Source organism: Letharia columbiana, assembly GCF_014066305.1.
Source record: "Letharia columbiana isolate WasteWater2 chromosome Unknown Sc0000023_s0, whole genome shotgun sequence".
In the NCBI taxonomy this organism is placed as follows: Eukaryota; Fungi; Ascomycota; class Lecanoromycetes; order Lecanorales; family Parmeliaceae; genus Letharia; species Letharia columbiana.
In genome coordinates, this window is record NW_023501064.1 from 524,527 (window position 1) to 551,122 (window position 26,596).

At 51.3% G+C, this 26,596-nt stretch overlaps 13 protein-coding genes across 13 annotated transcripts; 7 read left to right on the plus strand and 6 right to left on the minus strand.

Annotated features, from left to right (window-relative positions):
• Positions 1-10: 10 nt before the first annotated feature.
• HO173_007289 (uncharacterized protein) lies at positions 11-1,417 on the plus strand (the record flags this gene model as incomplete). The annotated part of the gene is made up of 1 exon (XM_037309193.1): positions 11-1,417. One exon carries the CDS (start codon positions 11-13, stop codon positions 1,415-1,417), a length of 1,407 nt encoding a protein of 468 aa, XP_037164054.1.
• Positions 1,418-3,325: 1,908 nt separating this feature from the next.
• HO173_007290 (uncharacterized protein) lies at positions 3,326-4,628 on the minus strand (the record flags this gene model as incomplete). The annotated part of the gene is made up of 6 exons (XM_037309194.1): positions 3,326-3,757; positions 3,815-4,075; positions 4,128-4,209; positions 4,269-4,339; positions 4,438-4,461; positions 4,521-4,628. 6 exons carry the CDS (start codon positions 4,626-4,628, stop codon positions 3,326-3,328), a joined length of 978 nt encoding a protein of 325 aa, XP_037164055.1.
• A 326-nt stretch (positions 4,629-4,954) lies between these two features.
• Positions 4,955-5,336, plus strand: HO173_007291 (uncharacterized protein; the record flags this gene model as incomplete). The annotated part of the gene is made up of 2 exons (XM_037309195.1): positions 4,955-5,059; positions 5,133-5,336. The coding sequence occupies 2 exons, from the start codon at positions 4,955-4,957 to the stop codon at positions 5,334-5,336; spliced, it is 309 nt and encodes a 102-aa protein (XP_037164056.1).
• A 1,308-nt stretch (positions 5,337-6,644) lies between these two features.
• HO173_007292 (uncharacterized protein) lies at positions 6,645-7,676 on the minus strand (the record flags this gene model as incomplete). The annotated part of the gene is made up of 1 exon (XM_037309196.1): positions 6,645-7,676. The coding sequence occupies one exon, from the start codon at positions 7,674-7,676 to the stop codon at positions 6,645-6,647; it is 1,032 nt and encodes a 343-aa protein (XP_037164057.1).
• A 422-nt stretch (positions 7,677-8,098) lies between these two features.
• On the plus strand, positions 8,099-9,786 carry HO173_007293 (uncharacterized protein; the record flags this gene model as incomplete). The annotated part of the gene is made up of 3 exons (XM_037309197.1): positions 8,099-8,153; positions 8,205-8,335; positions 8,395-9,786. The coding sequence occupies 3 exons, from the start codon at positions 8,099-8,101 to the stop codon at positions 9,784-9,786; spliced, it is 1,578 nt and encodes a 525-aa protein (XP_037164058.1).
• Positions 9,787-11,056: 1,270 nt separating this feature from the next.
• On the plus strand, positions 11,057-12,617 carry HO173_007294 (uncharacterized protein; the record flags this gene model as incomplete). The annotated part of the gene is made up of 5 exons (XM_037309198.1): positions 11,057-11,305; positions 11,366-11,782; positions 11,861-12,114; positions 12,166-12,540; positions 12,590-12,617. The coding sequence occupies 5 exons, from the start codon at positions 11,057-11,059 to the stop codon at positions 12,615-12,617; spliced, it is 1,323 nt and encodes a 440-aa protein (XP_037164059.1).
• A 536-nt stretch (positions 12,618-13,153) lies between these two features.
• On the minus strand, positions 13,154-14,116 carry HO173_007295 (uncharacterized protein; the record flags this gene model as incomplete). The annotated part of the gene is made up of 1 exon (XM_037309199.1): positions 13,154-14,116. One exon carries the CDS (start codon positions 14,114-14,116, stop codon positions 13,154-13,156), a length of 963 nt encoding a protein of 320 aa, XP_037164060.1.
• Positions 14,117-14,321: 205 nt separating this feature from the next.
• Positions 14,322-15,410, plus strand: HO173_007296 (uncharacterized protein; the record flags this gene model as incomplete). The annotated part of the gene is made up of 1 exon (XM_037309200.1): positions 14,322-15,410. The coding sequence occupies one exon, from the start codon at positions 14,322-14,324 to the stop codon at positions 15,408-15,410; it is 1,089 nt and encodes a 362-aa protein (XP_037164061.1).
• An 860-nt stretch (positions 15,411-16,270) lies between these two features.
• HO173_007297 (uncharacterized protein) lies at positions 16,271-16,912 on the plus strand (the record flags this gene model as incomplete). Its single annotated transcript, XM_037309201.1, has 3 exons — positions 16,271-16,305; positions 16,416-16,648; positions 16,728-16,912. The coding sequence occupies 3 exons, from the start codon at positions 16,271-16,273 to the stop codon at positions 16,910-16,912; spliced, it is 453 nt and encodes a 150-aa protein (XP_037164062.1).
• Positions 16,913-18,473: 1,561 nt separating this feature from the next.
• Positions 18,474-21,228, minus strand: HO173_007298 (uncharacterized protein; the record flags this gene model as incomplete). The annotated part of the gene is made up of 2 exons (XM_037309202.1): positions 18,474-20,685; positions 21,182-21,228. The coding sequence occupies 2 exons, from the start codon at positions 21,226-21,228 to the stop codon at positions 18,474-18,476; spliced, it is 2,259 nt and encodes a 752-aa protein (XP_037164063.1).
• A 98-nt stretch (positions 21,229-21,326) lies between these two features.
• Positions 21,327-23,584, plus strand: HO173_007299 (uncharacterized protein; the record flags this gene model as incomplete). The annotated part of the gene is made up of 2 exons (XM_037309203.1): positions 21,327-23,471; positions 23,552-23,584. 2 exons carry the CDS (start codon positions 21,327-21,329, stop codon positions 23,582-23,584), a joined length of 2,178 nt encoding a protein of 725 aa, XP_037164064.1.
• A 131-nt stretch (positions 23,585-23,715) lies between these two features.
• HO173_007300 (uncharacterized protein) lies at positions 23,716-25,021 on the minus strand (the record flags this gene model as incomplete). Its single annotated transcript, XM_037309204.1, has 5 exons — positions 23,716-23,762; positions 23,823-23,957; positions 24,023-24,241; positions 24,313-24,462; positions 24,517-25,021. The coding sequence occupies 5 exons, from the start codon at positions 25,019-25,021 to the stop codon at positions 23,716-23,718; spliced, it is 1,056 nt and encodes a 351-aa protein (XP_037164065.1).
• A 382-nt stretch (positions 25,022-25,403) lies between these two features.
• On the minus strand, positions 25,404-26,527 carry HO173_007301 (uncharacterized protein; the record flags this gene model as incomplete). Its single annotated transcript, XM_037309205.1, has 2 exons — positions 25,404-26,010; positions 26,070-26,527. 2 exons carry the CDS (start codon positions 26,525-26,527, stop codon positions 25,404-25,406), a joined length of 1,065 nt encoding a protein of 354 aa, XP_037164066.1.
• Positions 26,528-26,596: the final 69 nt, after the last annotated feature.

Below are 26,596 nucleotides of genomic sequence, written 5' to 3' on the forward strand. Positions count from 1 at the left end.
CAGATCAACAATGATTGGCCAATCAGAACGCTGCACATTTCACTCCACCAACCCGGAGCTTACAACGGTCTGCCAAGTCCCAACGGTTCGTCCGCGTGCCACCACCATTGCGTACCTCACAAAATTCCCGCTACCGTACATACTGTATATAAAGCGCACAGCCGAGCGAAGGCATGCTATGAGGTCCGGCGGGGTGCTGCGCTGGCTCCGTGGTAGGCCAGGGACCTCCGCTTTTCTTGCTTTCCTCCTCGTCTACCTGGCAGTATTCCGCTACTGCAGCCAGGCCTACTATCGAGATCCCACCTCGGCTTTCTTCGATCCTGTTCGAGGCTATGAGCCAAGATACTCCGCCGGGCGCCAGAACGACGCTGAAACTTTCATCCGTAATGCCAATCTCACGACCTATGGCCAAACCACATTACAAGATCCCAAAATGTGCATCGGTATAGCGACTGTTGCGCGAGAGCAGGATCAATACGTGCGGAGAACGATTGGCTCGTTGATTGATGGTCTTGAGCCAAGCGAGAGAGAGCAGATCTTCTTAGTTGTCCTTATCGCCCACGCGGATCCTCAAATGCACCCAATCTATGGCGAGCCATGGCTCACCAACGTCGCCGATAAGACGTTGCTCTACGACGTCAACCAGGGACGACTTCAGAATTTGAGGGACTGGGAAACAAACAAGGACTACAGGAAGAAAGGGGTCTTCGACTACACCTACGTGCTACAAAGATGCGTCGACGCTGGAACGCAATGGATTGCTATGATTGAGGATGACACACTGGCGGTGGACGGGTGGTTTCCACGAGCCATGGAGGCACTCCAGAAGGCTGATGAGCAACACCCAACTACTGACGAGATGGACTGGCTATACCTTCGCCTGTTTTACACGGAAGAATTTTTGGGGTGGAATAAGGAAGAGTGGCGACAGTACTTTGCGGTGTCAATCGCCGTCACGGGGATGACGGGGATGGCACTGCTTCTCATAAGGCAATTCCTATTTGAAAAGACCATTACAAACAATTTCATTGCGGTCGCCTGCCTGGTCTGTGCTCCGGCCTGCATCTCACTCTACTTCATGGCCGGACGACTTTCCATGCAGCCACCGCTCCCAGGAGTATACCCAATGCCAAAATATGGATGCTGCGCTCAAGGACTCGTCTACTCCCACAGAATGGCGTCAAAAGTGATTACCCGACTAGCTCAGGTTAGAGAAGGTTACGTGGATCAGATTGTCGAGGCATGGGCCAACGAAGCGAACCTGGTCAGATGGGTGACAATTCCAAGCCTGCTGCAGCACGTGGGATCATCAAGCTCAAAAGGCGACGATCGTGGATCAGCGGCGAAATACGGCCGCAGTGTGGCAGAGAAAATATGGAGCTTTAGCTTCGAGGAATACGGGGATGAGAACACGTGATACAGGACGGTATCCAATGACTCATGATTATAAGACAGCAAGCATCACAAGAATGGAAAAGCTAAGTTCTCTTTCCGAATTTCGTCCGCATCATGCCTTCGAAGCTGCGCATGGACGCATCCGGAACTCAAACAATAGTTCGAAGAAACGTCCCTGTTACTGCGTGAAACGCAAGGCCTACGATAAGATGTTTCTCTCCCGATCCACTACTCTACTCAGCAGCTCGCGACGTGTTCAGGAAATCAAGGGCGTGCAGTTGCCCATAGAACAGAACGTTATGTGCGAACGTCGAGTCCATGCTCGAGATGCGTGGGCTTCACCAGTCGCCCCTTTGGCCGCACAATACCTGGCACTGATGTCGAATGTGCCGCTCTCAACCTCCGTACCGTCCGTGTCACGGTGCCAGCTTTTGCGAGAAGTGCATTCACTGCACCGGGCTCGCTGAGGCTTCTCAATGCTGGGACGACAATGTGCTCCCCTGAGGCAAACACTGATGTCGTGATGTCTTGACATCTCTCAGGGCAAAAATGCGGACTGGGCTTTGTGTGCGTTACCTCTCCTCGCGGCGAGGCATGTGCATGGCATGCGAGTAGCAATGCGACGGCAGCGATACGGACATGGATTGTGGGAAAGAACATAGTGGTCGATTTGTGGGTGAGGTTGTGTCAACGTTGGGGGATGTCGAGCGCTTAAAGGCCCTTCCTGCCTCGCGATCATCATGCGTGCCAGGGATACTCGTCATGGACATGGATAGGTTCCATTTTCTGATGAGGGGAAATCCAAACCTTGCGGGTGATTGTACTAGCAACTGGCATGCGGCTGGGCTAACATGAAGCTAAAGTATACTCGGAATGGATACGCGATGGATGCTGCTACCGCCTTAGTGTAGGCCTCGCTATGCAGGGCCACAAAAGCCATCTGGGATATTGGCAACTGCAGACATTGACATTTTATCAATTTTAACCAATCATCGGCGACAGGCTCAGGTGTTCAGACTTTAGGACAAGAACAATGCCGGTGAAGGAATTGATAAACTGGAATTCTGCTCTTCAGGGCTTAATCTGTCAACACTTGAGGGAATTTGACGCTCTCACCGTCATTTTCTCCTGCTTGCGAAAATCTAATATGGGAGATGACTCCATGTAAGCAACGCAATGTATTCTGCATTCACGTCTGGGTGGGGATGCACTAGCCCCATTGCTGTACCGTTTCACGCAGAAATTGCCGCATAGATTGCCATTGAAGAGTGTGATGTCCACACCATGGAAACCCTTTAACGGAGAAGTATCAGTAAGTATCTGTAGATACGGGAGCATGCCTACCTTGAAAGGAATAACCGCAAACCACTCTGTCCCAGTAGCAGTTCCTGAAGTACTCCAAGCGTCCGCAAGCAGGCGATAAGAACTTGCGAACTCAAATGATGTATGGTGCAATCTGCGAACATTATCAGCAACAGCCTGGAAGGTCGTTAGGGGTGGGGGACTGAACATCTCAGACCACCTTCTTTGGTGGTTCAGCACGAGAAAAGATTAGCATGAATATGTCGAGGGCCTTAAGAGTGATATTCCAACGAGACAGATTCGAAAGGTCCCTGATGTCGTTGAAGCACCACGAATGTGGGACTTGATAGAGACATCTTTCATACGGCTGAATAAGGGCTGAGTTTGTATAGAGGGACCCATAACAAACACAGAAAAGGCCTGGGTTGAATAGGGATGGATGAATGTTTGCTGGATCGGTCAAAGAAAAGACGGACAGAAGGATATATAAGGCATAGAAAAACAACGAAAACAACGGAAGCCATCGACCAGGGGCTCCCATGTAGAACTTTGCAGAATTAGACGTAAAGAACCAATGCCGCGATTCAAGAACGAACGAATTGCTAAGTGCTATAGGAATCTGTACATCTTAAAACCTCGAGCCCCTATTCGATGCCCTGTACATGGTATACCCCACGTACCCACCCACGACCACGATCGCAAAAAGTACAATTTTCAGGAGGAACCACCTCCAGCTTCCCCGTTCCTTGTCCCCGCCGGGATTGTACGGCTTAGCCTGAGCCTTCGATCCTCTATCGCTGCTCCTCGATGAACCCGTATTTTGACGCATGTGTAGATTATAAGAGTTGACGGATATGATGTCGTGATTGTCAGTAAGTTCGCCTGTATGAGCGCTGAATCCAAGGTAGGCGGTCTGAGGGAGCTTGAAGGCTTCAGTCTCGAAGCATTCAGTCCATTCATTTTCGGCTTTGTATTGAAGCTCGACTTTGAGTGACGTGTCCTGGTAGTAGGTCATTCGTATCTTCTTAGGCACCGTGTCGGTACCTCGGATACCACGGGCCTAGGTCTCCTTTGTTAGTGCAAGATTTGCTGGGCATCTCGGTGTGGGTATTCATACCGAGCATCCTGCCATCTCGTTGTCTTTTCCATCATGATCTTGATCGTACGATACTGAGCTGTTCCCAAGCATGGCCATCACGTAGGGAAACACCACACCCGGCCTGGAGTTCTTGTACGTATCGATGAAGATCCCTAAACCATTAAAATTGTCTGTATGCCCGAAGACCTTTCCTGGCTTTGCCCGCTCTTCTGTCAACCATATTGCCATTCCGTCACCATGAAGATGCCCAAGGCCATGTATTTTGAATTCTATCTCCATCTGCACACATGCGTTAGAAGGGTTTTCGCTTGCACATCTCAAGGGCAGGTACCATCCAATTTGTCGCGGTCATAGGCATTCGGGAGAAAAGCCATCCTGATTGCGCCTGACGGTCGGATGTGAGTCGGATGTACCTGCCAACGCAAATCTGAGACAAAGACCCTGTATTTCGATGGACGAGGAGAAACCATACTGATCTGCCCGGACTATTGTATCTTCTCCAAACTCGAAGTAGCGACTTTGCATATCGGAGTCTAGAAATGGCTGTATGTCCCTTCTGCATTAGCCTCGATCTAGTGAACCCATCCTCATGACTCCTGGTTTTTGTTCTCCCGAGCAGGTGGGAGGGCGGTTCGACTGACCGATGAAAGACTATGTGACCGTAGCTGCACACAAGACATCAGTAAGGTGCTTCAAGATACGCGCACGTAATTCAATATCTCACCGGTATCTGCCTGACAGCAGCCCGTTCGACATCTGCTTGGACAGCAGGATGCACTCCCACATATCCCAGCAGAAGGCATAACAGTAAAGCCGGCCATGGCTGTATCATTGCTCCTGTCCCTGGCAAGATCGGCAACGGTATTCGATGTGTAAGGTCCACGAGGGAGCAGCAATAGGTGTCCGGAACGCAGTCGCGTGCGGCGAAAATAAGTCCATGCTTGAAAACGGCGTTTCAAACTCCACCGTTCAGGGAAAGGTTCATTGGCTCGGCGCAAAGGTCGGCCCGAGAGCAACGAAAGTGTAGCTCTTGCAGCAGTAATGATCAACTTGCATCACGCACATCTACATCATTGCAGTAGCATTCCTCTGGAGACTTGGATTCTCAACGACAGACCGACTTCACCCCGAAAACCACTATCCCTCCTCACCACGACCATGGACTCCCTAAACCCCTCCCTCAGCGCCTCCGATCCCAAAGCTGCCCTCATGAGACAAGTCCAGCAAGAGGCCGCCATCAATAACGCACGCCAACTCATATCCGTAAAGCTGCCTCTTCCGCGTTTTGTTACCCCCTTTCAATCCCAACCACCATCCTAATCACCTTACTTGCCAGAAAATGAACAGCCACTGCTTTGAAAAGTGCATCCCGACGCCCGGCAGCTCATTATCATCGAGGGAAGAAAAATGCTTCACGACGTGCATGGAGAAATATATGGCGGCGTGGAATACAGTCAGCAGGCAGTACATTGGGCGGATACAGAAAACGGCAGGTGGGGGAGCAGGAAGTGGCGGGGACATGGGGGAGTTTGGGATATGAAATGGCAAAACAAGGCTTTGGTGGATTGGGAGGATGCGCTTCTGCGGGGGCATCATTGTACGATAGGCGTGCTAGGAAAGGCCGCAGGTATGAAATCCGTACAGAATTATTGCTGGAGCATCTTTGACCATCACTTAGAAGAACCGTATAATATAAAACTATGTACCTTTCCTACCATCCTCCACTACACTACGCGGTGGCCTGATTCAGAAATGCAACAACCTCAATCTGAAACTGTTCTCTAGACCCCAGGCTGACTATTCCTCCCTTATTGTTCATACAGCGAGTCAGAACGAGCGCCACCCTTTGAGCGATCATGACTCGTTGAAAAAAATCCGGAGACCTTGGACTGACGGCAGTGATTCTTATTTTGCAATAGGGCGAAAACCCCCAGGTCCATGGCAACACTATTGGGTGGGTAGGGCTCCATCGTGAAGCGTGGAGGTCGGCGGAGTCGTTGGCGAGCATGGTCAAGATGAGAAGTCCGCATTCGACGAGGTCAACGTTACCCCATTTTGGTGGAGCTGGAAGTGGGGGATCGATGTGGCAGAAGACTGTCGGTTCTGCGTTACTGGAGGTGTCGTACTCTGGGAAGCTGGTGGTAGCAAGGGTGAGATTGGTCGTTTCTGTCAAGGAGTTGTTCACGAGGACGGAATTCGCTAAGCTCCTGATTTCTCTGGACTGAATGTATGGTGGGGAATGGAAATCGGAGGGTAAAGCGAGTACCGCGGTATTCAACGAAGCAAGAAGGTGAAACAGGTTTCCGGAGGAAAGCATCCTGTGGATGACGGGCTTTCTCCGATTGATAGAATAAAACGCAAGGCTCGGTCATCTGATATCAGGACTGAAAAGTTGATTGGATACGAGAATCTTGAAGACTAGGGCTGTTTGGGGCCTTGCATGTCAAGGTAACGCACAGTTCTAGCCGACAGTTTGGGTGATTCTGTAAAGATACACGCGCCGTTCCATGTGTGTGCAGACTGCTGAGCGACAGCCGATTCGCGTCACTATGCGCCTCGGAGGAATACGCCTGGGTCAGCTCATGCGAGATGACTAAAAAAGCATGTACGGAGTATGAATACCCTCGATCTTAGAACCTACAAATCCAGGGGCGATGCTGGAAAAGATGGCAGACTGGTGTCAACCCCAAACAAAAAGAAAAGCAAGCACAGAAGTAAGAATGCGGATTGATGTAAGATTTTCGCTAGCAAATGCAACAAAAGCACCAAGCTCCAAACAAGATCTCTTCGCTATGCTAGATTTGAACTCAAGCAAAGTAAATAACCGCAATACTTAGAGCACTTCTGCTCATCTATCTTCACCTAGCAACCTTTTGCCTGGCGCTTTTCCCATCAAGTTCTTTTGTCTCTCAGCATATTCACGTGCTATGATGGTGCAATGGACCTCTTGACAAAGCTTGCGCCTTCTCTGCAAGGGCAGCTTTGAGGCGAATTGCAATCCACTCGCCCTCTCAACGGCTTCGACTGGCACCTCAAAGTCGGTCAACGGCTTGTCGTTTGCGATGGGCGCGTTGGGCAAGACGAAAGCCCCTAGGCTAACGTTTCCTCCAGTCTTTCCATCCTCTGCAAAGATGACCTTGTAGAAATGCGTAGGGACCGAAACATTAGGAGGGTTGCCGATGACCTCGTATGAGACCTTCCATTTTCCATCTTCAGGAGATCTCTTGGGCAGGTAGAGCGGACCAGTCACGATCCGCACACTTGGATAATTGTTCGTTAGCCTCCGGCAGAAGTCCTCCAAGTGCGCCCAGTAATCCCTGTTGAAGCCGTCGCCCACTTGCGGACACATGTTGCTCAGTAGGAACGTCTGATCTAAAGCATCCTGACTCCACTTTGCATCCGCAGCCGGCACCTGATGACCTCTGTCGTAGCCAGAGCGGCGATAATCGTCGAGCTTGGCGCGGAATATGGCAGGAATGGCTTCATCTTCAGCAAAGTAAGAGTGCTTGCGATCGGCGTTGTTGGCAGAGAGCGAGGTGGGCGTTATGTGTTCGGCTACCCAGGCGGGGTTACGCGTGCGGCGGTCAAAGACGGAGGTTGTGGAGAGTGTGGGGTGAAGGTCGTTGACTGGGCCGGGGAAGCCATACTGAAAGAGGCCATTGGGGTTCACGGGAGGAGCTATATCCTTCAATGGGCGAGGATAAGATGGCACTGGCACTGGCACTGGCGCTGGCGCTGCGGTCGAGGTGGGCGTTGGAGTATCTGACGGTACGGTTGGAGGGAGCTTGCGTTCTGAGGGCGATAAGAAGATCGCTGCTGTTGCTGCAGCGCCTGTGGCCGCTGAAATGCCGGCGATGATAGCTAGAGTGGTCTTGGACATTGTGGTTATTTGATCATTACAGGTATTGAGGAAGCAACGGACTTGAATACTTTATGGCGCCCTCGTTACACCATATAGGCAGTCATCAGGTTTCCTAGGCGCGTGCATGACTCGTGTGATGGAGGGAGCGACGTGCCTGGCTGCATGAACTGAGAACCAATCGTTCGAGGCAGGCGTCAATCACTCTGAGGACCTTGCTAGCGTGATATTCAGCCTTACCTACTTCTTCCTTTAAATCATGTGGTTACAGCATTCATCTCAACATCTCCTTCAACCTTCGTTCTATACTCTCACTCTTTCAACCTCAGTCTCACTCATCACGCCCTTCTATCCTAGCACTAGTGTTTCCATTCTTTTATCTTTGACTTGCTGGCTTCCTAAAGGTTGCAAGTTGCGGCATAGCCGTGGGGAGAGCGGCGAAAATGGGCCTCGACAATGATACGAGAGGATGGATCATGACCGGCGTGAGCGGAATAGGTCAGGCATCCTGATAGAGGAAGCCATGTCTGTTGTCTAATAAAATTTTAGCTTGCGTATTCGGCTCCAGCATAATATGTGTAGACCTAATCATACAGCATATCCCCGGAAAGCAGAATTTCCGGATACAAGACAGCAATACCTTTCTCTCTTCATCTCTAAGTTTAAGCTTCGGTGTAATGGTGAGTTGTTCTTGAAGCTACCCATCCCTATGGCGTGTTCGTTGATGCGTCCCCTACAGCTTTTTTCCTCTCTGTATAGCATGTTACCAGAGGCCAAGAGTTACCTAACTGATGGTGGTCTTGCTCCCGATACCGCTGCCTATGCTACGATTGGCTGCTTCTTGGGTGGCGTCATAGGAATTCAATTCGTTTCACGTTTACTGCATCATTACATACCTTCTCATGTTGTGGACTGCGATCATTCTCATGATGAAGACGAAGGCGATGAGGAATTCAACCATGAAGACCATCATCATGACTCCCACGGCCATAAGCACAATGGCAACGTAACCGAAGAGACACCACTACTCCTTTCTCAGGACGAGTCCGATTTAAAGTCTATCCCAGAACCAAGATCCAGATCTGCGGCCGCGGAAATGGATCAGAGACATGACGCTCTGGAACCTGCAGCCCGGAGGCCGTCTTTACAGACTCGACTGACTAATCGGATGTCAACTTTCGTATCCGGAGCGCAGCGATCATGCGATGAAGGTGGTCCCTGCTATGGCTACAGCGAACCATGTGGCCAAGAATGCTTCAAGGCTGTTAGCCGAAGTCCAACAAGAGCCCCCACAAGAGCTCCTACCAGAGCATTTGGTCGCTTCTCCATCTCTGGCCCATCTGGCAAACCATCTCTTCTCCGTACTGCGACGGCACCACATACTCGCGCTAGATTAGGTCGCCGCATTGGCCTTGATGAAGAAATCGCTCAGATCTCCCCCAGGCCGACCATCCCCAGAAGACCCGAAGGATCTTCTAACGCGGTATTCAGGGGCCGGGAAGGGAATCGTGCCCGAGCTGCGTCTCATTTAAACACTGAAATGAGCCACGAGGACGGAGAAGACGGCATCGGAAATGGCGACGATGCTCGTACCTCCACATCTTCTCTGAGTGAGACAGCTAATGATCCTTCACATCATCATCATGTTCCCACCAACGCTTTTCTCGCTATCGGACTACAGACGTCAATCGCCATTGCCCTACATAAACTCCCGGAAGGATTCATAACTTATGCTACAAATCACGCCAACCCTAAGCTAGGTTTCACTGTCTTCATGGCCCTCTTTATCCACAACATTACCGAAGGCTTTGCTATGGCTCTCCCATTGTACCTCGCGATCAACAGCCGATGGAAGGCGATGTTTTGGAGCTCGCTCCTGGGAGGTGTCAGTCAGCCACTAGGCGCCGGCGTTGCCGCTCTTTGGTTCAAGATCGCTGGCAAGGGAGATGCGGCTCCCGGCGATGTGGTCTACGGATGCATGTTCGCCATTACCTCTGGTATCATGGCCAGTGTCGCTTTGCAGCTCTTCTCGGAAAGTCTGAGCCTGACTCATAACCGGAACCTTTGCACTGCTTTCGCGTTCATTGGCATGGGAATATTGGGAATCAGCTTCGCCTTGACAGCTGGCTGAGTTAGGGACGCAGGCTGTAATCTGTCCTGTGTAACATGGAGAATCTGGAGTTTGTGAGTAGACAAGTAGATCAACGCTAGGGTCTTTGATCATTGGGGATGGCGCGGTCTAATTACCTGAACCATGGGCAGGTGGGCGGTTCTAGGATGGGGGAAGACATGCATATAGATACCCTTACGCAGCCTATAACATCCATCGTCCATTTCTTGCAACAGTGACCCGGAGAATAGTAATTTTGGGACCGGTGGGAATTTAGCTACATCACACTGACGCCAAAGGTTAAAGCGACAAAGCAAAGTTTCGGCAGCCTGGTTATTCACATGTATCGGTGAATTATACTAACTATCATCACGCACGTAATAAATATCAATATGTTGTATTCAATTCAAAGTATTTTCCACGACATCGATCTTAACCCTTCATTCTTTCAATCTCCCTTCCACCATCCCCGCGCGTCGAAGCACAGACCTTATCTCTCACAATCCTTGCAGGTACCAGCAACATCTGACGCACATTATCATCATTCCACATGGCTTACCGGCAGAGGTTCGCCGTCAGCCATTGAAGCCGGTTCCTGCAGCCACTGGCGTTCCACAGAAGAAGATGGGTGAGTCAATTTTCTCTGCTTAAGTCAAACAGTCCGTCCACATACTCTGATCGGTACATTGTCCTCTCGAGTTCAGCAGCACAATCCAATTCCAGGAACGATGCTGAAAAGTGAAGTAGATGTTGCGGATGAGTGGGGCTTACTTATTCATTCAAGGGATCGGCAAAACCTGCGACGTATAACCGCTATCAACTAGCCCATTCCCCTCTCTCTCTGGGGAACTCGACAAAGCCCCCCAATCATCATTGACCTCTCAACCTCTTCTTCCTATCAACGCCTACAATTCTCCTATTTTTATCCAGCCCAATATCATTGTGTTCAATTCGGGTCCATTACTTATAGGCTATCAGCGGCAATTGAAGTCCTGCCCCTTCTTCCACATTCATGTCCCTCCTTGACCAACAGAGGTCCTAGCACCATCTCAACAACTAAGCGTCTGACCGGGTATACCACCCCCAGGACGGAGAATCAACAACTTGATCCGCTAGTAAGACTTTTTGGATTGGAGCACCAATTGCACTCCGTACATGCCTTGATATTGTGCCTAATTGTGAGCACGCTGGCATCCCGGAGCCAGTTACTAACAGCCCTTTTATCTCGGTACCTTGCATTCACGTCAATTGCCCGTCACTATCACATTAGCTCCGCTCCACTGAAGCTCCCATGCCGACTCTCGGATTCCTCAAAAAGAAAAAGACGAAGGAGCATGATCCAAGTTCCCCAACCTCAACCACCGAGAGCTCTCCCGTCACCCCCACTTCAGCTGGCGGCCACAAGAGCTCACTCACATCGGCTTCGGCAAATACGTTGAGCTCGACCAACAGCTCTAACAGGGGAGGGGAGACCATGCTTGTGACTCATACAACTTCACAGCTTACCTCGGCCCCGCGAAGTGGAGGGCAAGATCCATTGGTAGTCTGGCCCCAACAAAAAGTGCTTTGGAATGCACATGGACTGACACACCCTTTACAGAACGATGGCTCGCTGCTGTCCCAAGCCGAAACCCAAACCAATGGATCAAGCATCAGACCGATCTCTACCACCTCGACTGCCACCTCCCAGACCGCCGCCTCGCGCACCACAAAAGGAAAATATTCGCTGACAGATTTCACACTAAAAAGAACGCTGGGAACAGGAAGCTTTGGAAGAGTGCACCTGGTGCAGTCTAATCATAACCAACGCTTCTATGCTGTCAAGGTCCTTAAAAAAGCACAGGTGGTGAAGATGAAGCAAGTGGAGCATACCATCGATGAGCGGAGGATGCTGCAGAAGGTGAAGCACGCCTTCTTGGTGACGCTGTGGGGAACCTTCCAAGATTCCAAGAACCTCTACATGGTCATGGATTTCGTTGAAGGCGGAGAGCTATTCAGTCTTTTGCGCAAGTCGCAGGTCAGTGAGCTTGATTATTTTGAATACTATCATCAGTCATACACTCTTATAGAGTACCTTTACTCACGCCATGAAAAGCGTTTCCCAAACCCAGTGGCCAAGTTCTATGCGGCCGAAGTTACCCTTGCCCTTGATTACCTCCATGCCCAAGGGATCATATACCGCGACCTGAAGCCTGAAAACCTGCTACTGGACAGGCACGGCCACCTGAAGATCACAGATTTTGGATTTGCCAAGGAGGTACCAGACATTACCTGGACGCTTTGCGGCACACCGGATTATCTTGCGCCTGAGGTTGTAGCTTCGAAAGGTTACAACAAGTCGGTAGACTGGTGAGTGGACTCATTCCGTGACGCTAACAAACTTTTCTCACGCATTTCTAGGTGGTCCTTGGGAATACTGATATTCGAAATGCTCTGCGGATTTACCCCATTCTGGGACGGAGGCTCGCCAATGAAGATCTACGAGAACATCCTGAGAGGCAGGGTGAAGTATCCTCCATATATACACCCAGATGCACAAGACCTTCTACAGCGACTCATTACGCCTGACCTTACCAAACGGCTGGGGAACTTGCATGGCGGCTCAAAGGACGTGATGAACCATGCTTGGTTCGCTGAGGTGACATGGGACAGGCTGGCGAAGAAAGACATCGACGCTCCTTACGTGCCCCCTGTCCAAGGTGGGGTGGGTGATTCGAGTCAATTCGACAAGTATCCAGAAGAGACGGAGAAATACGGAGAGAAAGCCCCCGATCCGTACGTCACATGGCCTTTGGGAACAACACAAATACTGACACTGCTACAGACACGGTTACCTCTTCAGGGACTTTTAAGCTCCAACAGAGTTGATGAAGCTACCGCACCGTCGCCTATGCAAACAACTCGCATACCTCCACGACGGACAGAACGGATGACGGACGACGATGAATCCATGAAAGTAGGATGATCTTGACCAGCGAAAAGACCTTTTGAATTCTTGACTAACCAGCAATCGAACTTGCTTTCTACCATTTGTATTGCTGGTATCTCTGCTTTCCTTGCACTCCTGAATACCCGATTGGCTTGGCTTATTACTATATTGAATGCGAATCCTACCTAAGATATGTAGCAAACGCCTCAAAAATTTCTACTCAATCTCAGCAATGGCGGCCGACTTAGATAGTTTTGCAATCTAGCTAGCAGAGCTTGCAGGCCAATTCCTGTTGAGAGAAGAAATTTGTAACCCTTTTGCGTGAGTCCAACATTGCAGCATGCGGCTCCTCGATGACCCCACGGCTAACACTGTCTACGCGATAACATGTATGGGCATGAACAGCGACACAATCAAATGCCATGAAGCCAGGATCCAATAATAATGCAATAAGGGTATCTACGCTCTCTCCCGTATCTCACTCCACAACCTGTCAACAACCTGGAAAACGGCCGTCACCACCTTCATGGTCCCCCCATCAATGCCCACCTCCCCAGCTCTCTGCTGCATCTTATCCGGATGCCACCGTACCCTCTCCTTCTTGAGCACAACCCCAAAATCCACACCCCCAACCCCTGCCACACCTTTGAAGAATTTCTCAACCTCGCCCGCCCCTACATCATCCATGTTCCCACTCTCGACCGGCCAGAAGATCTTTCCTTTCCGTTCCTCCCAGCCCGCGAGATACCCCTCCCAAACACCCTTCCACCTATTGCTCTTCCTCCTCTCCTGCCCCCTCCTAAGCGCCTCTTCAACACCAGCCTGCCACTTCCTCCCCTCCTCATCCTGCGCCTTCTTCCTCTTCCGCTCCTCCTCCCTGCGCCGCCGTTCTTCAAGAATGTGCTCGTGGCTTCTCTCCCACATCTTGCTCCGCACATAAGCCGTATACTCTTCGTCATCCATCCTCTCCAGTTTTGGATTCTCGGGATCATCTGGAGTGTCATCGTTGGGGGATGCGGAAGCCGGGTAGTAATAAGGCGAGTAAGTATGCATAGGCTGGCCGTAGACTCCCTCCCAGAACGCGGCACCCTCGTCGTCGGCAAGGGCGTCGAAGAGGGATTCACGGAATGCGGTGTCCGGACTCATGTATCGTCCTTCCTCTTTTAGGTACTCGTTGTCGTAGGCATCGGGCGGGGTGTGCGGCCGTCGCTTGGAGCGGTGGTGGTGGTGGCGGCGGTGATGATGGCGGCGGGTATGTCGGGGGTTTTGAGGCGTGGATGAGGGAGGAGAGAGGGACCGTCGTTTGCGAGGGGGCCCTGATGGCGAGGGAGATGGGGATCGTGGGTGTTTGAAGCGGAAGGGTTTGGTGGGGTTGGGGGAGTGTGGGCCGGCGGTGGAAGTTTCCTCTGGCGCGGAGGCCATGGCGAGGAAATTTAGGTGGTAGATGCTTTATCGAAGACGGTTTATACCACTCATGTTAATATTATTGCAAACTGAATGTTGTTGCAAATGCAACTGTGAAGTACATAAAAGCCGCTTCGGTTGCAGTTGCCGGATTGGATTCTTGAATTTCGACTTCACTTTCTTCCGCTCGACTCTCCTTCATCAAGCTCCACCAAACATTAAGATGATGTCTAATTTATCTTACGGCCTCAATATAACAAAGAAACCTCCGTTAGGTCAGAGGCCGCCACCAGCAAAGCGGAAGACCATCTTCGACGACGACTCTGGTCCCGAAGATGGACCCGACGACGAAGATGCACCGGAATCCATATCCACCCTAGGCGGTCTTCAACCCTCCTCCAAACCCAAATCTTCAATATCCACTTCTACAGCCCCTCCCTCACGCCCATCTAAACCGTCAAAGATCTCCCAATATGGCGACCTCTCCACAAACCACTCTACTAATAAGCATTCCAAATCTGCTCAAGCCCTCGACCCCAACATCTACGACTACGACGCCGTCTACGATTCCCTACATGCCAAACCCGCCTCCTCTACCTCTACCGCCGACGTCGAAAAGAAACCCAAATACATGGGCAATCTCCTCGCAGCAGCGGAAGTCCGCAAGCGCGACCAATTGCGCGCGAAGGAGAAGATGTTAGCGAAGGAGCGAGAACTGGAGGGGGATGAGTTTGCAGATAAAGAGAAGTTTGTGACCGGTGCCTACAAAAGGCAGCAGGTGGAGATGAGGCGGTTGGAGGAGGAGGAAGTGCAGAAGGAGAAAGACGCAGAGGAGAGAAAGAGGAGGGAGGGTGGGGGGATGAAGGCCTTGTACAAGAACTTGTTGGAGAGGGATGAGATGAAGCATAAGGAGGTCATGAAGGCTGTGGAGGAGGGGAGGGGTCAAGAGGGTCAGGCCGATGGGGAAGAAAAGGACGCGAAGAAGGGGAAGAGCGAGGCGGAGCTTGCAAAGGAAAAGGGCGCCGTTATCAACGAGGAGGGGCAGGTCGTTGATAAGAGGCAGTTGCTCAGCGCTGGACTCAATGCTGTGTCTGCGCCTAAGCCGAAACCACCGCCAGATCCTCGGTCAAGAGGAAGTGGGCCTGGAGGAGGGCGTGGCGGCAGGGAATCAGCACGGGAAAGGGAGACGCGGAATTTTGAGGAGCAGCTACTTGGCAAACATGGCGCTGACGATAGTAGTGATGACGGGGCAGATCGAGCTTCCAAGAGCCGCAAGTTGGAGGATGAGCTGCTGGGTCTCGGCACGCCATGAGGTAAAACCAATCTTCCCGGTCCATTCATTTGTTGAGCACTTCTCGTCTACCTTTCATCTTGCATGTTTTGATTGTCTCCAATCCTCGAAGAGCTTGTCAATGCCGGGCCAGGACGGCGTGTACGCTCTCACTCCGTGGCGTATGCGTATCAATATTCGTGCCCAAGATTTACGCAGTTGCCACAGTGCGCTGCGCAGCTGAGTCTGTCACACTTTCTATTTAGCTAAGGATGTCTGTCATTGTCCGAAGGCTTGGTTGCTTTGCTGAAATACGATTTTTACATCTTTGCCCTTAGTGGAATGAAGGAACGTGATGTGTTTATGAGTGATGCCTTCTAGGAGAGTGAAGGCGAGGGAAACTATTACGAGCCAACGAGAAGATTCGTTGCATTCCTTTCAGTCAATGCAGCCAGAAGGTCCTCGATGTCTTGTGCTTGATAATAGAGCTGATTGTCACAACCACGCCGGATCGCCCTCTCCAAGGATGCCTGGAGTAGGATGGAGGGTAGACGGTCGGACATTTGTAACGCCTTCGGTCTTCTCCGGAGACTAATAGCATGCATCCAGGCAGCCAAGCGACTTGGTCCATATAGAGACCGAAGGCAGCAATATTCGTACCCTGGTTTTTTTTGATGCATTGTTGTTCTTTCCACAATCGTCTCCGTCTCCTTTTTTTTCTCTCGGCTTTCGGCAGAATTTCTACCCGGATTTGAAAGCATACGCGCGCGACCTCATCTCTCCCGGTCCATTTATTTACATATAACCTCACCCCGCCCAACTCTTCCCAGGAATCCTCAGAAATATATCCCCTATACCCCTGATCTATATACCTCAGCATCGCCTCCAGCCCCACCGTCAGCATGTCTCTCACCCTCACCGTCCCCCAGGACTACGGGTACCGCATCCCCTCCCCTCTGACCAACTCCCTCCGCCCAATCTACCCTTCTCTGCCATTCTCCTCAACGACCCTAGACTAACACCTCTCTCTTCTTCTTCTTCCCCCAGCTACGTCCTCGCCACCGCCACCCTTACCACCGTCGTCGCCTGGTTCCACAGCATGAACGTCAGTTCCTACCGCCGAGCCGCCAAAGTCCCCTACCCCAACGCCTACGCCAGCGCCGCGGAGTGCAAAGAGAGCAAGGAGAAATACCTCTTCAACTGCGCCCAGCGCTCGCATGGGAATTACCTGGAGCATCAGCCGCAGATGCTGGTGGGGTTGTTGATCGGCGGATTGAAATGTACGTGTCGTGCCCGTTGTTCTCTGGAGTGGAGCTGAAGGGGGGGGAGATGGGCTGATACGTGTGTGTGGTGGGATAGATCCCGTCGTCAGTGCCGCCATCGGTACGGCCTGGTGTGCGAGCAGGGTGGCTTATACGATTGGGTATTGCAGGAAGGATAAGAGCGATGGGAGCGGGAGGCAGATTGGGGTCGCGAGCTCGTTTCTGGAGATGGCGCTCATGGTCATGAGTGGTATGACGGGGTATCAGATGATCACGGGGTAGACGGGATCGGAGGGGACGTCGAAAGAAGACGGGGTGGAGGTGAGAGGGGGGAAGGGAAGACGGCTGTAAGATATTCGCATTGCTGCTGATGGCACTGGTAGGGAACTGCTGTCCTACATTGATAGACCTCTTCGGTTACTGCTCCTCTCCTCATCCATGTCCGTTGGCATCACAGGATCGTGACGAGAGAGAACTTTATCTTGGACAGAAACGTCATTAGAGCAAGATTAGATAGCGTAGTGATCACTTCAATTGTAACAAATAATGTACGTTACAACATAAACAAGCCTGACGCGTAAATTTCTGCACGGGCAACGTGCCCACAGTGAGAGCCCCGTAGCACTCATCAATGATAGGTTCGGTTCGAGACTACTCGGGGGCGTCCGGGTCTCTCATGACCACGTGGGGTTTCCCGCTTGTTGGGAATCACGCAGGGCCGGTCGGACCAGCTCCGTGCGACCGTTTTCTCTGTCCGTCATGTAGTATTTACACGCTCGACCTGTGCAGCAGCGCAACATAAATCGGAGACGATTCGCGGAAACGTGCTTACGCGCTTCCCAAACCGGTCGGGTTCGAGGACGCTTGAATCCCTCATAAAAATCAGAAACCTGATTTTTCAGAGGGTCGCTCGGGTAAAAGTCACTCCGAAGGCGGGCCTTGAAGCCGAATATTTCGGGCAGGAAGCCCTATTCAAATGAGGATTTTCGGGCAGAATGCCCCAGGGCAATGCCCTAAAACCAAGTAAACGCCCCGGGAAGAAACTCCGAGGCCGGCCAAAATAGGCCTGAATTTGATTTGTGTGGGGCCACAGGCCCGGAATACAGCCCCATTCCCACATTACCGATGTGAAGGCGGGGCCAAAGGCCTTTCACTTGGTAGCCCCGTGGGCAAAAATTGTAGCCCCAGAGACAATTTGAAGCCCCGCAATAAGCGGGCATTTAGAAGTCTTCGGGGGAGTAAACCCCGGAGCACAGGGCATGTTGGCCTTAAAATCGTGGATCTTTCGGGGAAAGAGTCCCCGGAACATTACGATTTTTGTCTTTCGGAGCTCGAGGACGAGCCCCCTAGAGGGGGAGGCATTGTTAGCAGCAGCCCCCACGGGGGCCCTGCGACGGCCCTACGGGGCCCTATATAGCTTTAAAGACGGGCCAACAGGCCCGGAATATAGCTCTATTCCCACATTACCGATATAAAGGCGGGGCTAAAGCCTTTCACTTGGTAGCCCCGTGGGTAAAAATTGTAGCCCCAGAGACAATTTGAAGCCCCGCAATAAGCGGGCATTTAGAAGTCTTCGGGGGAGTAAACCCCGGAGCACAGGGCATGTTGTCCTTAAAATCGTGGATCTTTCGGGGAAGGAGTCCCGTGTTTTCGTGAATTCTCGGCCTGTATATCAGACATTCAGTGGGAAAGGCAGTGCGCAAGGGTGTGACTATGCATGTTGTTGGAGTAAAAGTCTGACTTGTTGATGATGGTTTTGCTTCGCAGGCTACGTTTAATTGTCAAGCGTAATCAGCTATATTGATTGGTATACATGCAATATACATGAAATAAGCCCAGCTTCCTAATGAACATCATTTACCCAGTAAGAACGGTGACCAGGACCCAGGTCGTGCTGTTTGTCGTGCCGGGAAGAGGGCAACAATGGCAGCAACACCAACATATTTTGGCTCTCCAGAATACAGCAAAGCTGCCCACGAGACTCGCAACACAAGCAAGCATGATAGCAATCTTTGCCCCCATCTGCATTCCTTCTCCATTCACAGACCCGTTGTCGAGCATCACGCGCGAGCTCATGCCAGTGACATTGTATATCGGATAGTTTCAACTGATCCACCTTTGGGCGGAGATGACTCTTTTTCCGTCCCTCAGCCCACTTCAAATAATCCTTGATCAGCTCTTGGAGGTCTCCGGACACGCCAGGGGCCCATCTTCCTTGTTCCACATCCTGTGCGTCAATGCGAACACAGCCAATGGTGGTTGCATCCCGCGGATAGGATGCGCGAGTCGTGACAACCATAGGCCGTTGAAGGGAAGGTTCAGAGACGAGGGATACTTCGCTTGGAGAACGTGACTGTGTACTGTCACTGTCGATCGAGGCTCGACTCCCTTGGCCTTTCGACGCACGCTTACCGATAACCCTTCTCTTGGAGAGGAGGTTGTCGGGGGAGAACGCGGCGAGAGATGTGCGCCTAGCTGGCGTGGTGGTATGTCCCGGAAAGGGAGGTGGTGAGTTTGGCTCATTCGAGTATTGAAAACGTTGGATGCTGAGGTCATCGTCGCGGGTGCTTAGCTGCATTGCATCGTGGGCAGACTGCTGGAGGTTGATGCTGAGCTGGGTGTTTCGTGCTCGGAGCAGCTCTATGTCTTCGAAAGCCTGCTGGAACCGGGTGTCGAGATCGGTGTTCCGTGCTTTGAGCAGCTCTCCGTCTTTGGAGGTCTGCTGGAGTCGGGCGTCGAGCTCAGTGTTTCGTACTCGGAGCAACTCTGTGTCTTCGGAAGCCTGCTGAAGTCGGGCGCTGAGCATCGTGGACAGCTCTGCATCGTGCGATTGCTGCTTGCGGAGCTCAAGCCTGTCTGTTTTCAACTCAGATAGAACAGTGATGGTCTGGTCCAATTGGTTGAGGAGCTCATTGTTAAATGACGAGAACGACTCTGCAGCGATGGAATATTGGGAGAGCTGATGGTGGAGCTCGGCGTTACAGATTCTCAGCTCGTGCGCATCGGAGGAATCCTGGGTGACCTGGTTGCGCAATTTAGTCCTTTCTTGTGTGGACTGCTCTGCAAGAGCGGACAGCTGATTGCGGAGTTGAAGGACTTTATGGTTGGACTGCTCTTCGAAGGTGGAGAGCTGGTTGCGCACTTCGAGCGTTTGCTGTTTGTACTCTTCTTCACTTGTTCTCAGCTTCTCTGCCACAGTGGAAGCTTGATCCAGCTGATTCTTCAGTTGAAAGTTTTCGAGATCCTTTGTAGCAATCCTCGCGTTGAGATCGACAACGGAGGTCTGTAGGAACTCAAACCGGTGATCTAGTGCCAGGCGAAGTTCCTTCTCATAGTGTTCGACTGTCGTCTTTTGATTATTGGTCAGCTGCTCGATGATTTCTGGGAATTGCTTCTCGAGTTTGTCCCGCATGTGTTCGGAGGTCTGTAGTTGCAAGTATAGGTCAGATTTGGTACCCTTTAGTTCCGCTGCTTCGAGCCCCAGGCGTACGACCTTGTCCGTGAGCTCGATATTCCGGTTGCGATGAAGGCATGCTTGTTGCTCTCTCGAGCGAAGTCTATCTAAATCGGAGTTGAGCTGGTCGACATGGTCCTTGAGATCAGTAATTGCGTAGGTCAGAGTGCTAAGGTGTGCCTGTATCTCCTTGGAGCAGTCAGCGATGTTTCTCGTGATAGGGCTAACATCGCTGGCCGGTCGAAAGGACTTGATCGTGTCATGGAGGACCGTGACGCAAGCGGCGTGTTGTCTGTTTACCGTCTTCACATCGGCTTTCCGTTTGTCCAGTGACGACTGGGCTTCGGTTTGGAGCCTTTCGACGGACAGACACAGATCTTGGAGTGTGTCGAAATTATCAGACACGTCCACCTTGGTTACCTCGTTGAGTCTCAAGGAGTACTGGTTGATGATGTTCTGCAATGAGATGAGGAGTTTCTCGGTTGGGGTAGGATCTTGTGAGACGACCAGCTTTTGAAGAATTGGAGGTTCGTGAACGATGTCAACTGGCTGCACAGCATAGCAATCGTAGAGAATTGGTGGCTGATTCTGACTCGCCATGCTGTACCGATAAGTGTGATTGAGAGGATGATCTTCTAGCAACCGCGGTAAAGTGTGATCCACAGTAGCTAGGATGTCCTAGGGAACAGAATCGAGTGACGGAACTGACAGAGGGTTGTGTGGATGCAATCAGGCGTCTGGAAGGACGAGTATGCTGTGTGGAAGCGTAACGAGGAAAGCTCAATACCTTTTTGGTGGGAAATCCTGGGAAGGTGATAATCTGGGCCAAGCTGATGAGGAGAAATACTCCTGGCTGAGGAAGATTGAGTTGATCACCGTGGCCGCAACTTCAAGGAATCTCAGCATCTACAAAAAGTTCATCGGCTGATGGAACCACGTAGAGGAGTGCCGTAATCGCTGAGTGACTAGACAATCTTCTCTGAAGAAAAGAACCATGAAGATGCCAACTTTGAAAGTCTTGTGTATTTGAGGGCTGCTGTTTCGTCACGTTTTCCACTCGGCACTGGGAGAAAGGTGAGGTTTTGGAGAGTCATTACATCACCAATATTTGGGCCTTTCGATCTTTTCGCCAAAACTCGATCATCGTAAAGTAGCTGCACCTGACAATTTTCTTGACATCAATTGATGTGAATTCCCCTCCATCTGCTTGACGTCTTCTTTGACGGGACAAGCAATCACAAAATGCAGAATCCACCAAGGATCGTGTACGTCAAGCAGACTGATTTGCCCTTTCCACCTCCCGGCTATCAACAGCCAGCCCCAGTTGGAGACGAGATCGGAGATGACCCCGAAAAGGTCATCGACGCGAGCGTCAACGCAACAGGTGACACGTTTTTCCAACTTCGTTGGTCATCTGGCGATCTCACATGGCAGTCGAGTGAAGACATGATCGGACTCGAGACTTTGGTTCGTGATTACTACGAAGAGCATCATCCGGAGCTTCCCGTGCCTGAAGAATTTCGCAAAGGTGATGATGAAGTAGACGACATCCTTGAAGAGACGCAAGCCAATGCTCGACTTGCCATCACCCACGTAGGGGTGAGGGAAGATGACCCACAGTACTATGACTCAGATAACGAGTCCGATCTGGGTGCTGTGGAACCATCGGAGGCTCCTGGATCGGAGCCCGACGACGAGGCAGATCCATCAACCCAGGTTACGGCGTATCCGAAGATGAAAGACCTTGACAAGTTCAACGCGGACACCACTGGATCTCATCCTCTACCTTCTGTCACGCGAGAAGAGCTCGCTTCCACAGCCAGCTTTGTCTTCTGTGAGGAGCTACATCAGCAGACTGGCACTTACGCTCTTTGTCATCACACGATTGCCGGTTTGACGGATTGTCTGTCTAGGCTGAACAACACAGAGATCCTGCAGCAAGTCAATCGACAAAGGACTGGTCATGCTGTGAAGGGTCTTATCATCACATTGTGGCTCATCGTCTACCTCAAAGCTCACAGCAACGTGGCTGTTACACCTTACGTTCATGTCGGCAAAAAGTGCGGGACCCTCAGGCGCGCAGCCATAGATCTGGCTCATGATACAGAGCAAGGAAATCCTAGCAAGAGGATGCTGGAACTTACCTTAGTCTACTGGGAACGCCGAATACGGGACGCTTATGCTCCTGGCCAAGCATTTGGATATGTCGATTGGAGCCTGATTGCATGGTGGAACGAAATCCCTAACCTCCCGATGTTGTTCCAGGATCACCATAATGAGCTTCAGGAAAAGCTCATGCATCTATGGAAGGCTGAGGGTCTCACCGAAATGACGGAGTATTGTCTTCGACTGGACTTGAAGGCTGGTCGGTTACCGCTAGCACGAGAGGAGAAGCTCCGGCAAACGGTAATTAGGAGTCGTCGAATGCTAGGGTCCATGGATCCCCTCCTATTGGAAGCTTGTATATGCGGGAACGTGGCATCATTGGCGGAGAACCAAGGTAGCATCGTGCAGAAGGAACTGCGATCCATAGCCGCCAGGGACGAACTCACGCCTGGCACTTATGCAAATTTCTTCACAGATCATTCGGGCACGGCTCTGACCCCGGCACAATTGCGTGTCGTCATGATGAGCATGAGACGTTACTTGAACTTATCGGCTTCCACCCCCGATCTCGTGTGGATCTGGAGGATTGATTGTCTCCATTTCCCGAAGAAAGACTGGCTACAACATCACGTGCATCAAGGCTTACGCCGGTATACGGACTGGAAATCACGAGACCCCAAACACCCCGATAGACATTTCAAGCTTGACGAGAAAAGGAGGGAGGTCCTGTTTCATTTCATAAGGGAAGTGGAGACGATGATTGCCGTGTCCGAGGCTGCTGGACGACTGCATGTTCCATGTGCGAGACCTCTCACCGAGGTAGGCTACGCCAAACGTCCCAGTCACAGACTAAAGAATCATCATGCAAAGCATGTACAGTCCAATTACATCATGAACCTGTTCCATGCTCTCATGATGGACTCATTCGGTAGAGACTTCAGAATCCAACAAGTCATCCTCTATTCCTGTTGGAGACCCGGTCAAGCCTGGCTGAGCGAGGTTATCCTGACCAGAATGCTTCAGGCATACACAGATGGAGGCAAGGGACTAAGTCACTACCAGGCTGGTCTTTCAAATTGGTCGGCCACCCGCTATGTCGATGACGAAGTATGGTACAGAATCGTAGAGGAAGCTGATGTCGCCGACCGTTTGGACCAGAGTTACAACGTGGAAGTTGAAGAACAAAAGCAGCGTATAGAGACCTTGGAACAGCGGAATGCCAGGTCAAGAGCATTGTATGGTCCCGTTCCGTATCTCATTCAAGGGGAGAACGGTAAAGCTGTACTTGAGCTACTGGACATGATTCACGAGTACCTGAAAGGTGTCCAGGATCGTGCCGAAGAGTCTGAACGAAGGTCTAGTTGGTCAGGAGTGAAGAGGAAGGACAGGAGTGAACGAAACCTCTATATCCATCGCGTACTAGCAAGCCGGATCCAGGCGTTTCGCAGATATATAGCTTTAGCAGAGCTAAGCCGCACGAGCAGATATATAGCTTTAGCAGAGCTAAGCCGCACGAGCAGAAGCTTCAAACTGAAGATTTCCCCATCCTCACGGCAAGGCTCTCAGTCGCCCCTAATAGAAGATCAGCTTTGGCAACGCCTCAAGCTTTGGAACAAACGACTTTTGACTTACCAATCCCCTGCCAGTATCCTCCCTTTCCCTCCCTGATGCACATTGCAGTAATGGCAGTCGCGGCCTCCCAGATGTTATACCAGTTGGCGAACTGCCGAGGCAGACTCCCCGTAACTTCGAGTACGCATATCGGGGCTTTCGGACTGACTGTCAGCGTAGCTCTGTTGTAGATTAGATGGGGGAGATGGGATATGTACTACCTTCGGTTGGGGCAGTATAGTATGCAGGAAGCGAAACTTCCAGATTCGGGTCATGGATATCCTGCTGTGCAAAGATTCTTACTTGTTTAGAAGCCTCCATTCGGTCCACAATGGCCCCACAAGCGTTGAGAACCGTGGCTTCACGCGGGTACGGTTGCGCACTACACACCACTCCAGGAACAAACTTTGCGACTCTTACAGCGAGATTATCACCGCTTCCTGGATGTCCATCATCAGCAAAATGGGCGACCGCCCGGATCCGAGCGCGAGAGCTTGCGACTGCCACCTACCGAGATTATTTGTAACACCGCCTTGTGCTGGACCGCCACCCACACACTGGCGAATGACATAAGCTGCAGCAATGCCTGCTTCAGCCGGCTTTACGTGAGCTACCATTTCACTGTGCAGTTGCATAGGCTCAATATAGCATGTACCATCGGCTTTACAATACCGTCAGCATAGCACCAAAGGCATGGACGGATGTCGTAACCTACAGCTTAAATACCGTTTTGGAAGCCCCACATCATACGTGTTCGCTGCGTCGCGAGGCCCAAAACGAAGTATTCTCTTGGTGATTGGAAGTAGTGTCCATGCCTCTAAGCAGCTTGAGGGACTCATGCCGGTGCCGAATCCTGTACTGCACACAATTCCCCATCCGCGGGGTAAAGGAGGTAAATCAGGCGCTGGGCGAGGTCCAGCGGCAATATTGAACGTTGAGATGTATGTATCGTTCCATAATTGAGATGGGTCATTAGATGAAGGAGACGAGAGTGATGTGTTGAACTCATGGAGTGACAACGCAATGGTACCATCCCATTGTTGGGGCATAGTACTTGACGAATTGGATAGGTGAGAGGCGTTGGCCGCCGCACGGAGCCCGTTTGGTAAAGCTACATCAGCGGCTGAATCGGGCTGTGCCGGTAATATTGGTCGAATAAGCTGCAGACCAAGTGCCGAGATAGTAATGGATTTGAGTAAGGCGAGCTGAACAGGTAGCATGACTTAGCAGTGGGCGCGTCACCGTGATAGCGGTATGCCAGACCTTTTTCATAGGAGAGAGAAAGACAACAAGGGCCAAGCACGAAAAATTCATATACTGTCGTTGCCGGTAGGTTTGAACACGTCATGCGGATGGACCAAGCGCGGCGCATAGAGTGAAGATTTTCATGCGGCGTTGGAAACAATTGAAGCGCGTGGCATGCGACGAAACGTTCATAGCAATGATTCGTAGCAAACGGGTACAAGACATGGGTTTAGAGTGGTAGCAGCAAATAAGTGCAGAAGGACTAAATTCGAGCAGCCTGCCTCTCGGAGAGAAACGCGGGACCTAGCTTTGATCATGTGTTATAACTTGTGTCTTGCTTCCGGCATTCCACCCATCCTATGCGGACTTTCGACTGCGGTACATATAAACTTCGACCACCTCCAACTCTTGCCCAGTCTCGCTTCTATACCGATCAGGTAGCGGAATAGCAGTATGCTCAGCCTCGGCAAACTCGGCACCTACCATCAACTCAAAGAAAATGGCTTCGCTATCATGTCGAACTTTCATGGAGACAACAACCGAAGCATTTGGGGAATTTATGGCGATCGAGCTCAATGTCTTTACAAGCCCGGGTATGCTGTCGGGGTTGTACGTGCAATCAGACACGATCACGAGATCCAACCGCTGTTTTGCAACCCTTTCAGGAAGCGGTTCATCCCAGTTTAACACCGCGGTAGCAATTTTGCCCCTGTTGGAGACGAACCTCGCATGTTCGACATTGTGGTTCAGAACATCCATTGCCTCCGGTAGATCGGTCAAGAGGACGTCACTTGTGGAGCAGAGGTCCGCAACTTGTAAACCAACGAGACCACACCCGCTTCCCAGTTCCAGTATCCTGAGACCACGAGGGGTAGTTCTCTGGAGGAGCTTGGCGAGATCAGACGTCGGCCTTGGTTGTAGAACAAGTGTGCTTAGGAAAGCAGTCAATGCGATTCCCGCGTCCCTAGTAGCGTCTGTCAGATGACCAAATCGTAGCAATTAGGACGTGAGCAGCGAGCTCACCAGATATGTCGGGCAATACTTTCGCCAGTCTCTTCCAATACCGCTCTTTCATGGCCCGAGTCCGTTCTGTACCTCCTCTCAACCACATTGCTGGCTTGACTCTTCTCCCAGTCGAATGTATCGCTCCACACGCTGAGGATCTCAAAAATGTTCTCTAATAATAAAGTGTTCCCTTGTCTACTCTGTTCCGAACTCACAACAAGCCGCAAATCCACCGATGGACCGGCGTCTAGATTAACAATGTCGATCCACAAAGTTCGCATGCCGCTTTTCCATTTCACAGTCTGCCAGCCTGGCATCCAATCCTCTTCGTACTCAGTCGTCACGATTATGGCGTGGAGGGTAAGATCTGCTGGGTAGAAGTCATCGCCGAGGTCGGTGGTTACGGTGATGAGGGCTCGGACATGGCCTTTCTGGTCAAGCTTGGGGGATTTCAAGAAGCGGATGTACCAAACCATGGAGGGTGGTCAGTCTCTAACGAAAACGATAAACCATGAAATTCTTTCGACCAATCTTTCAGACGATCA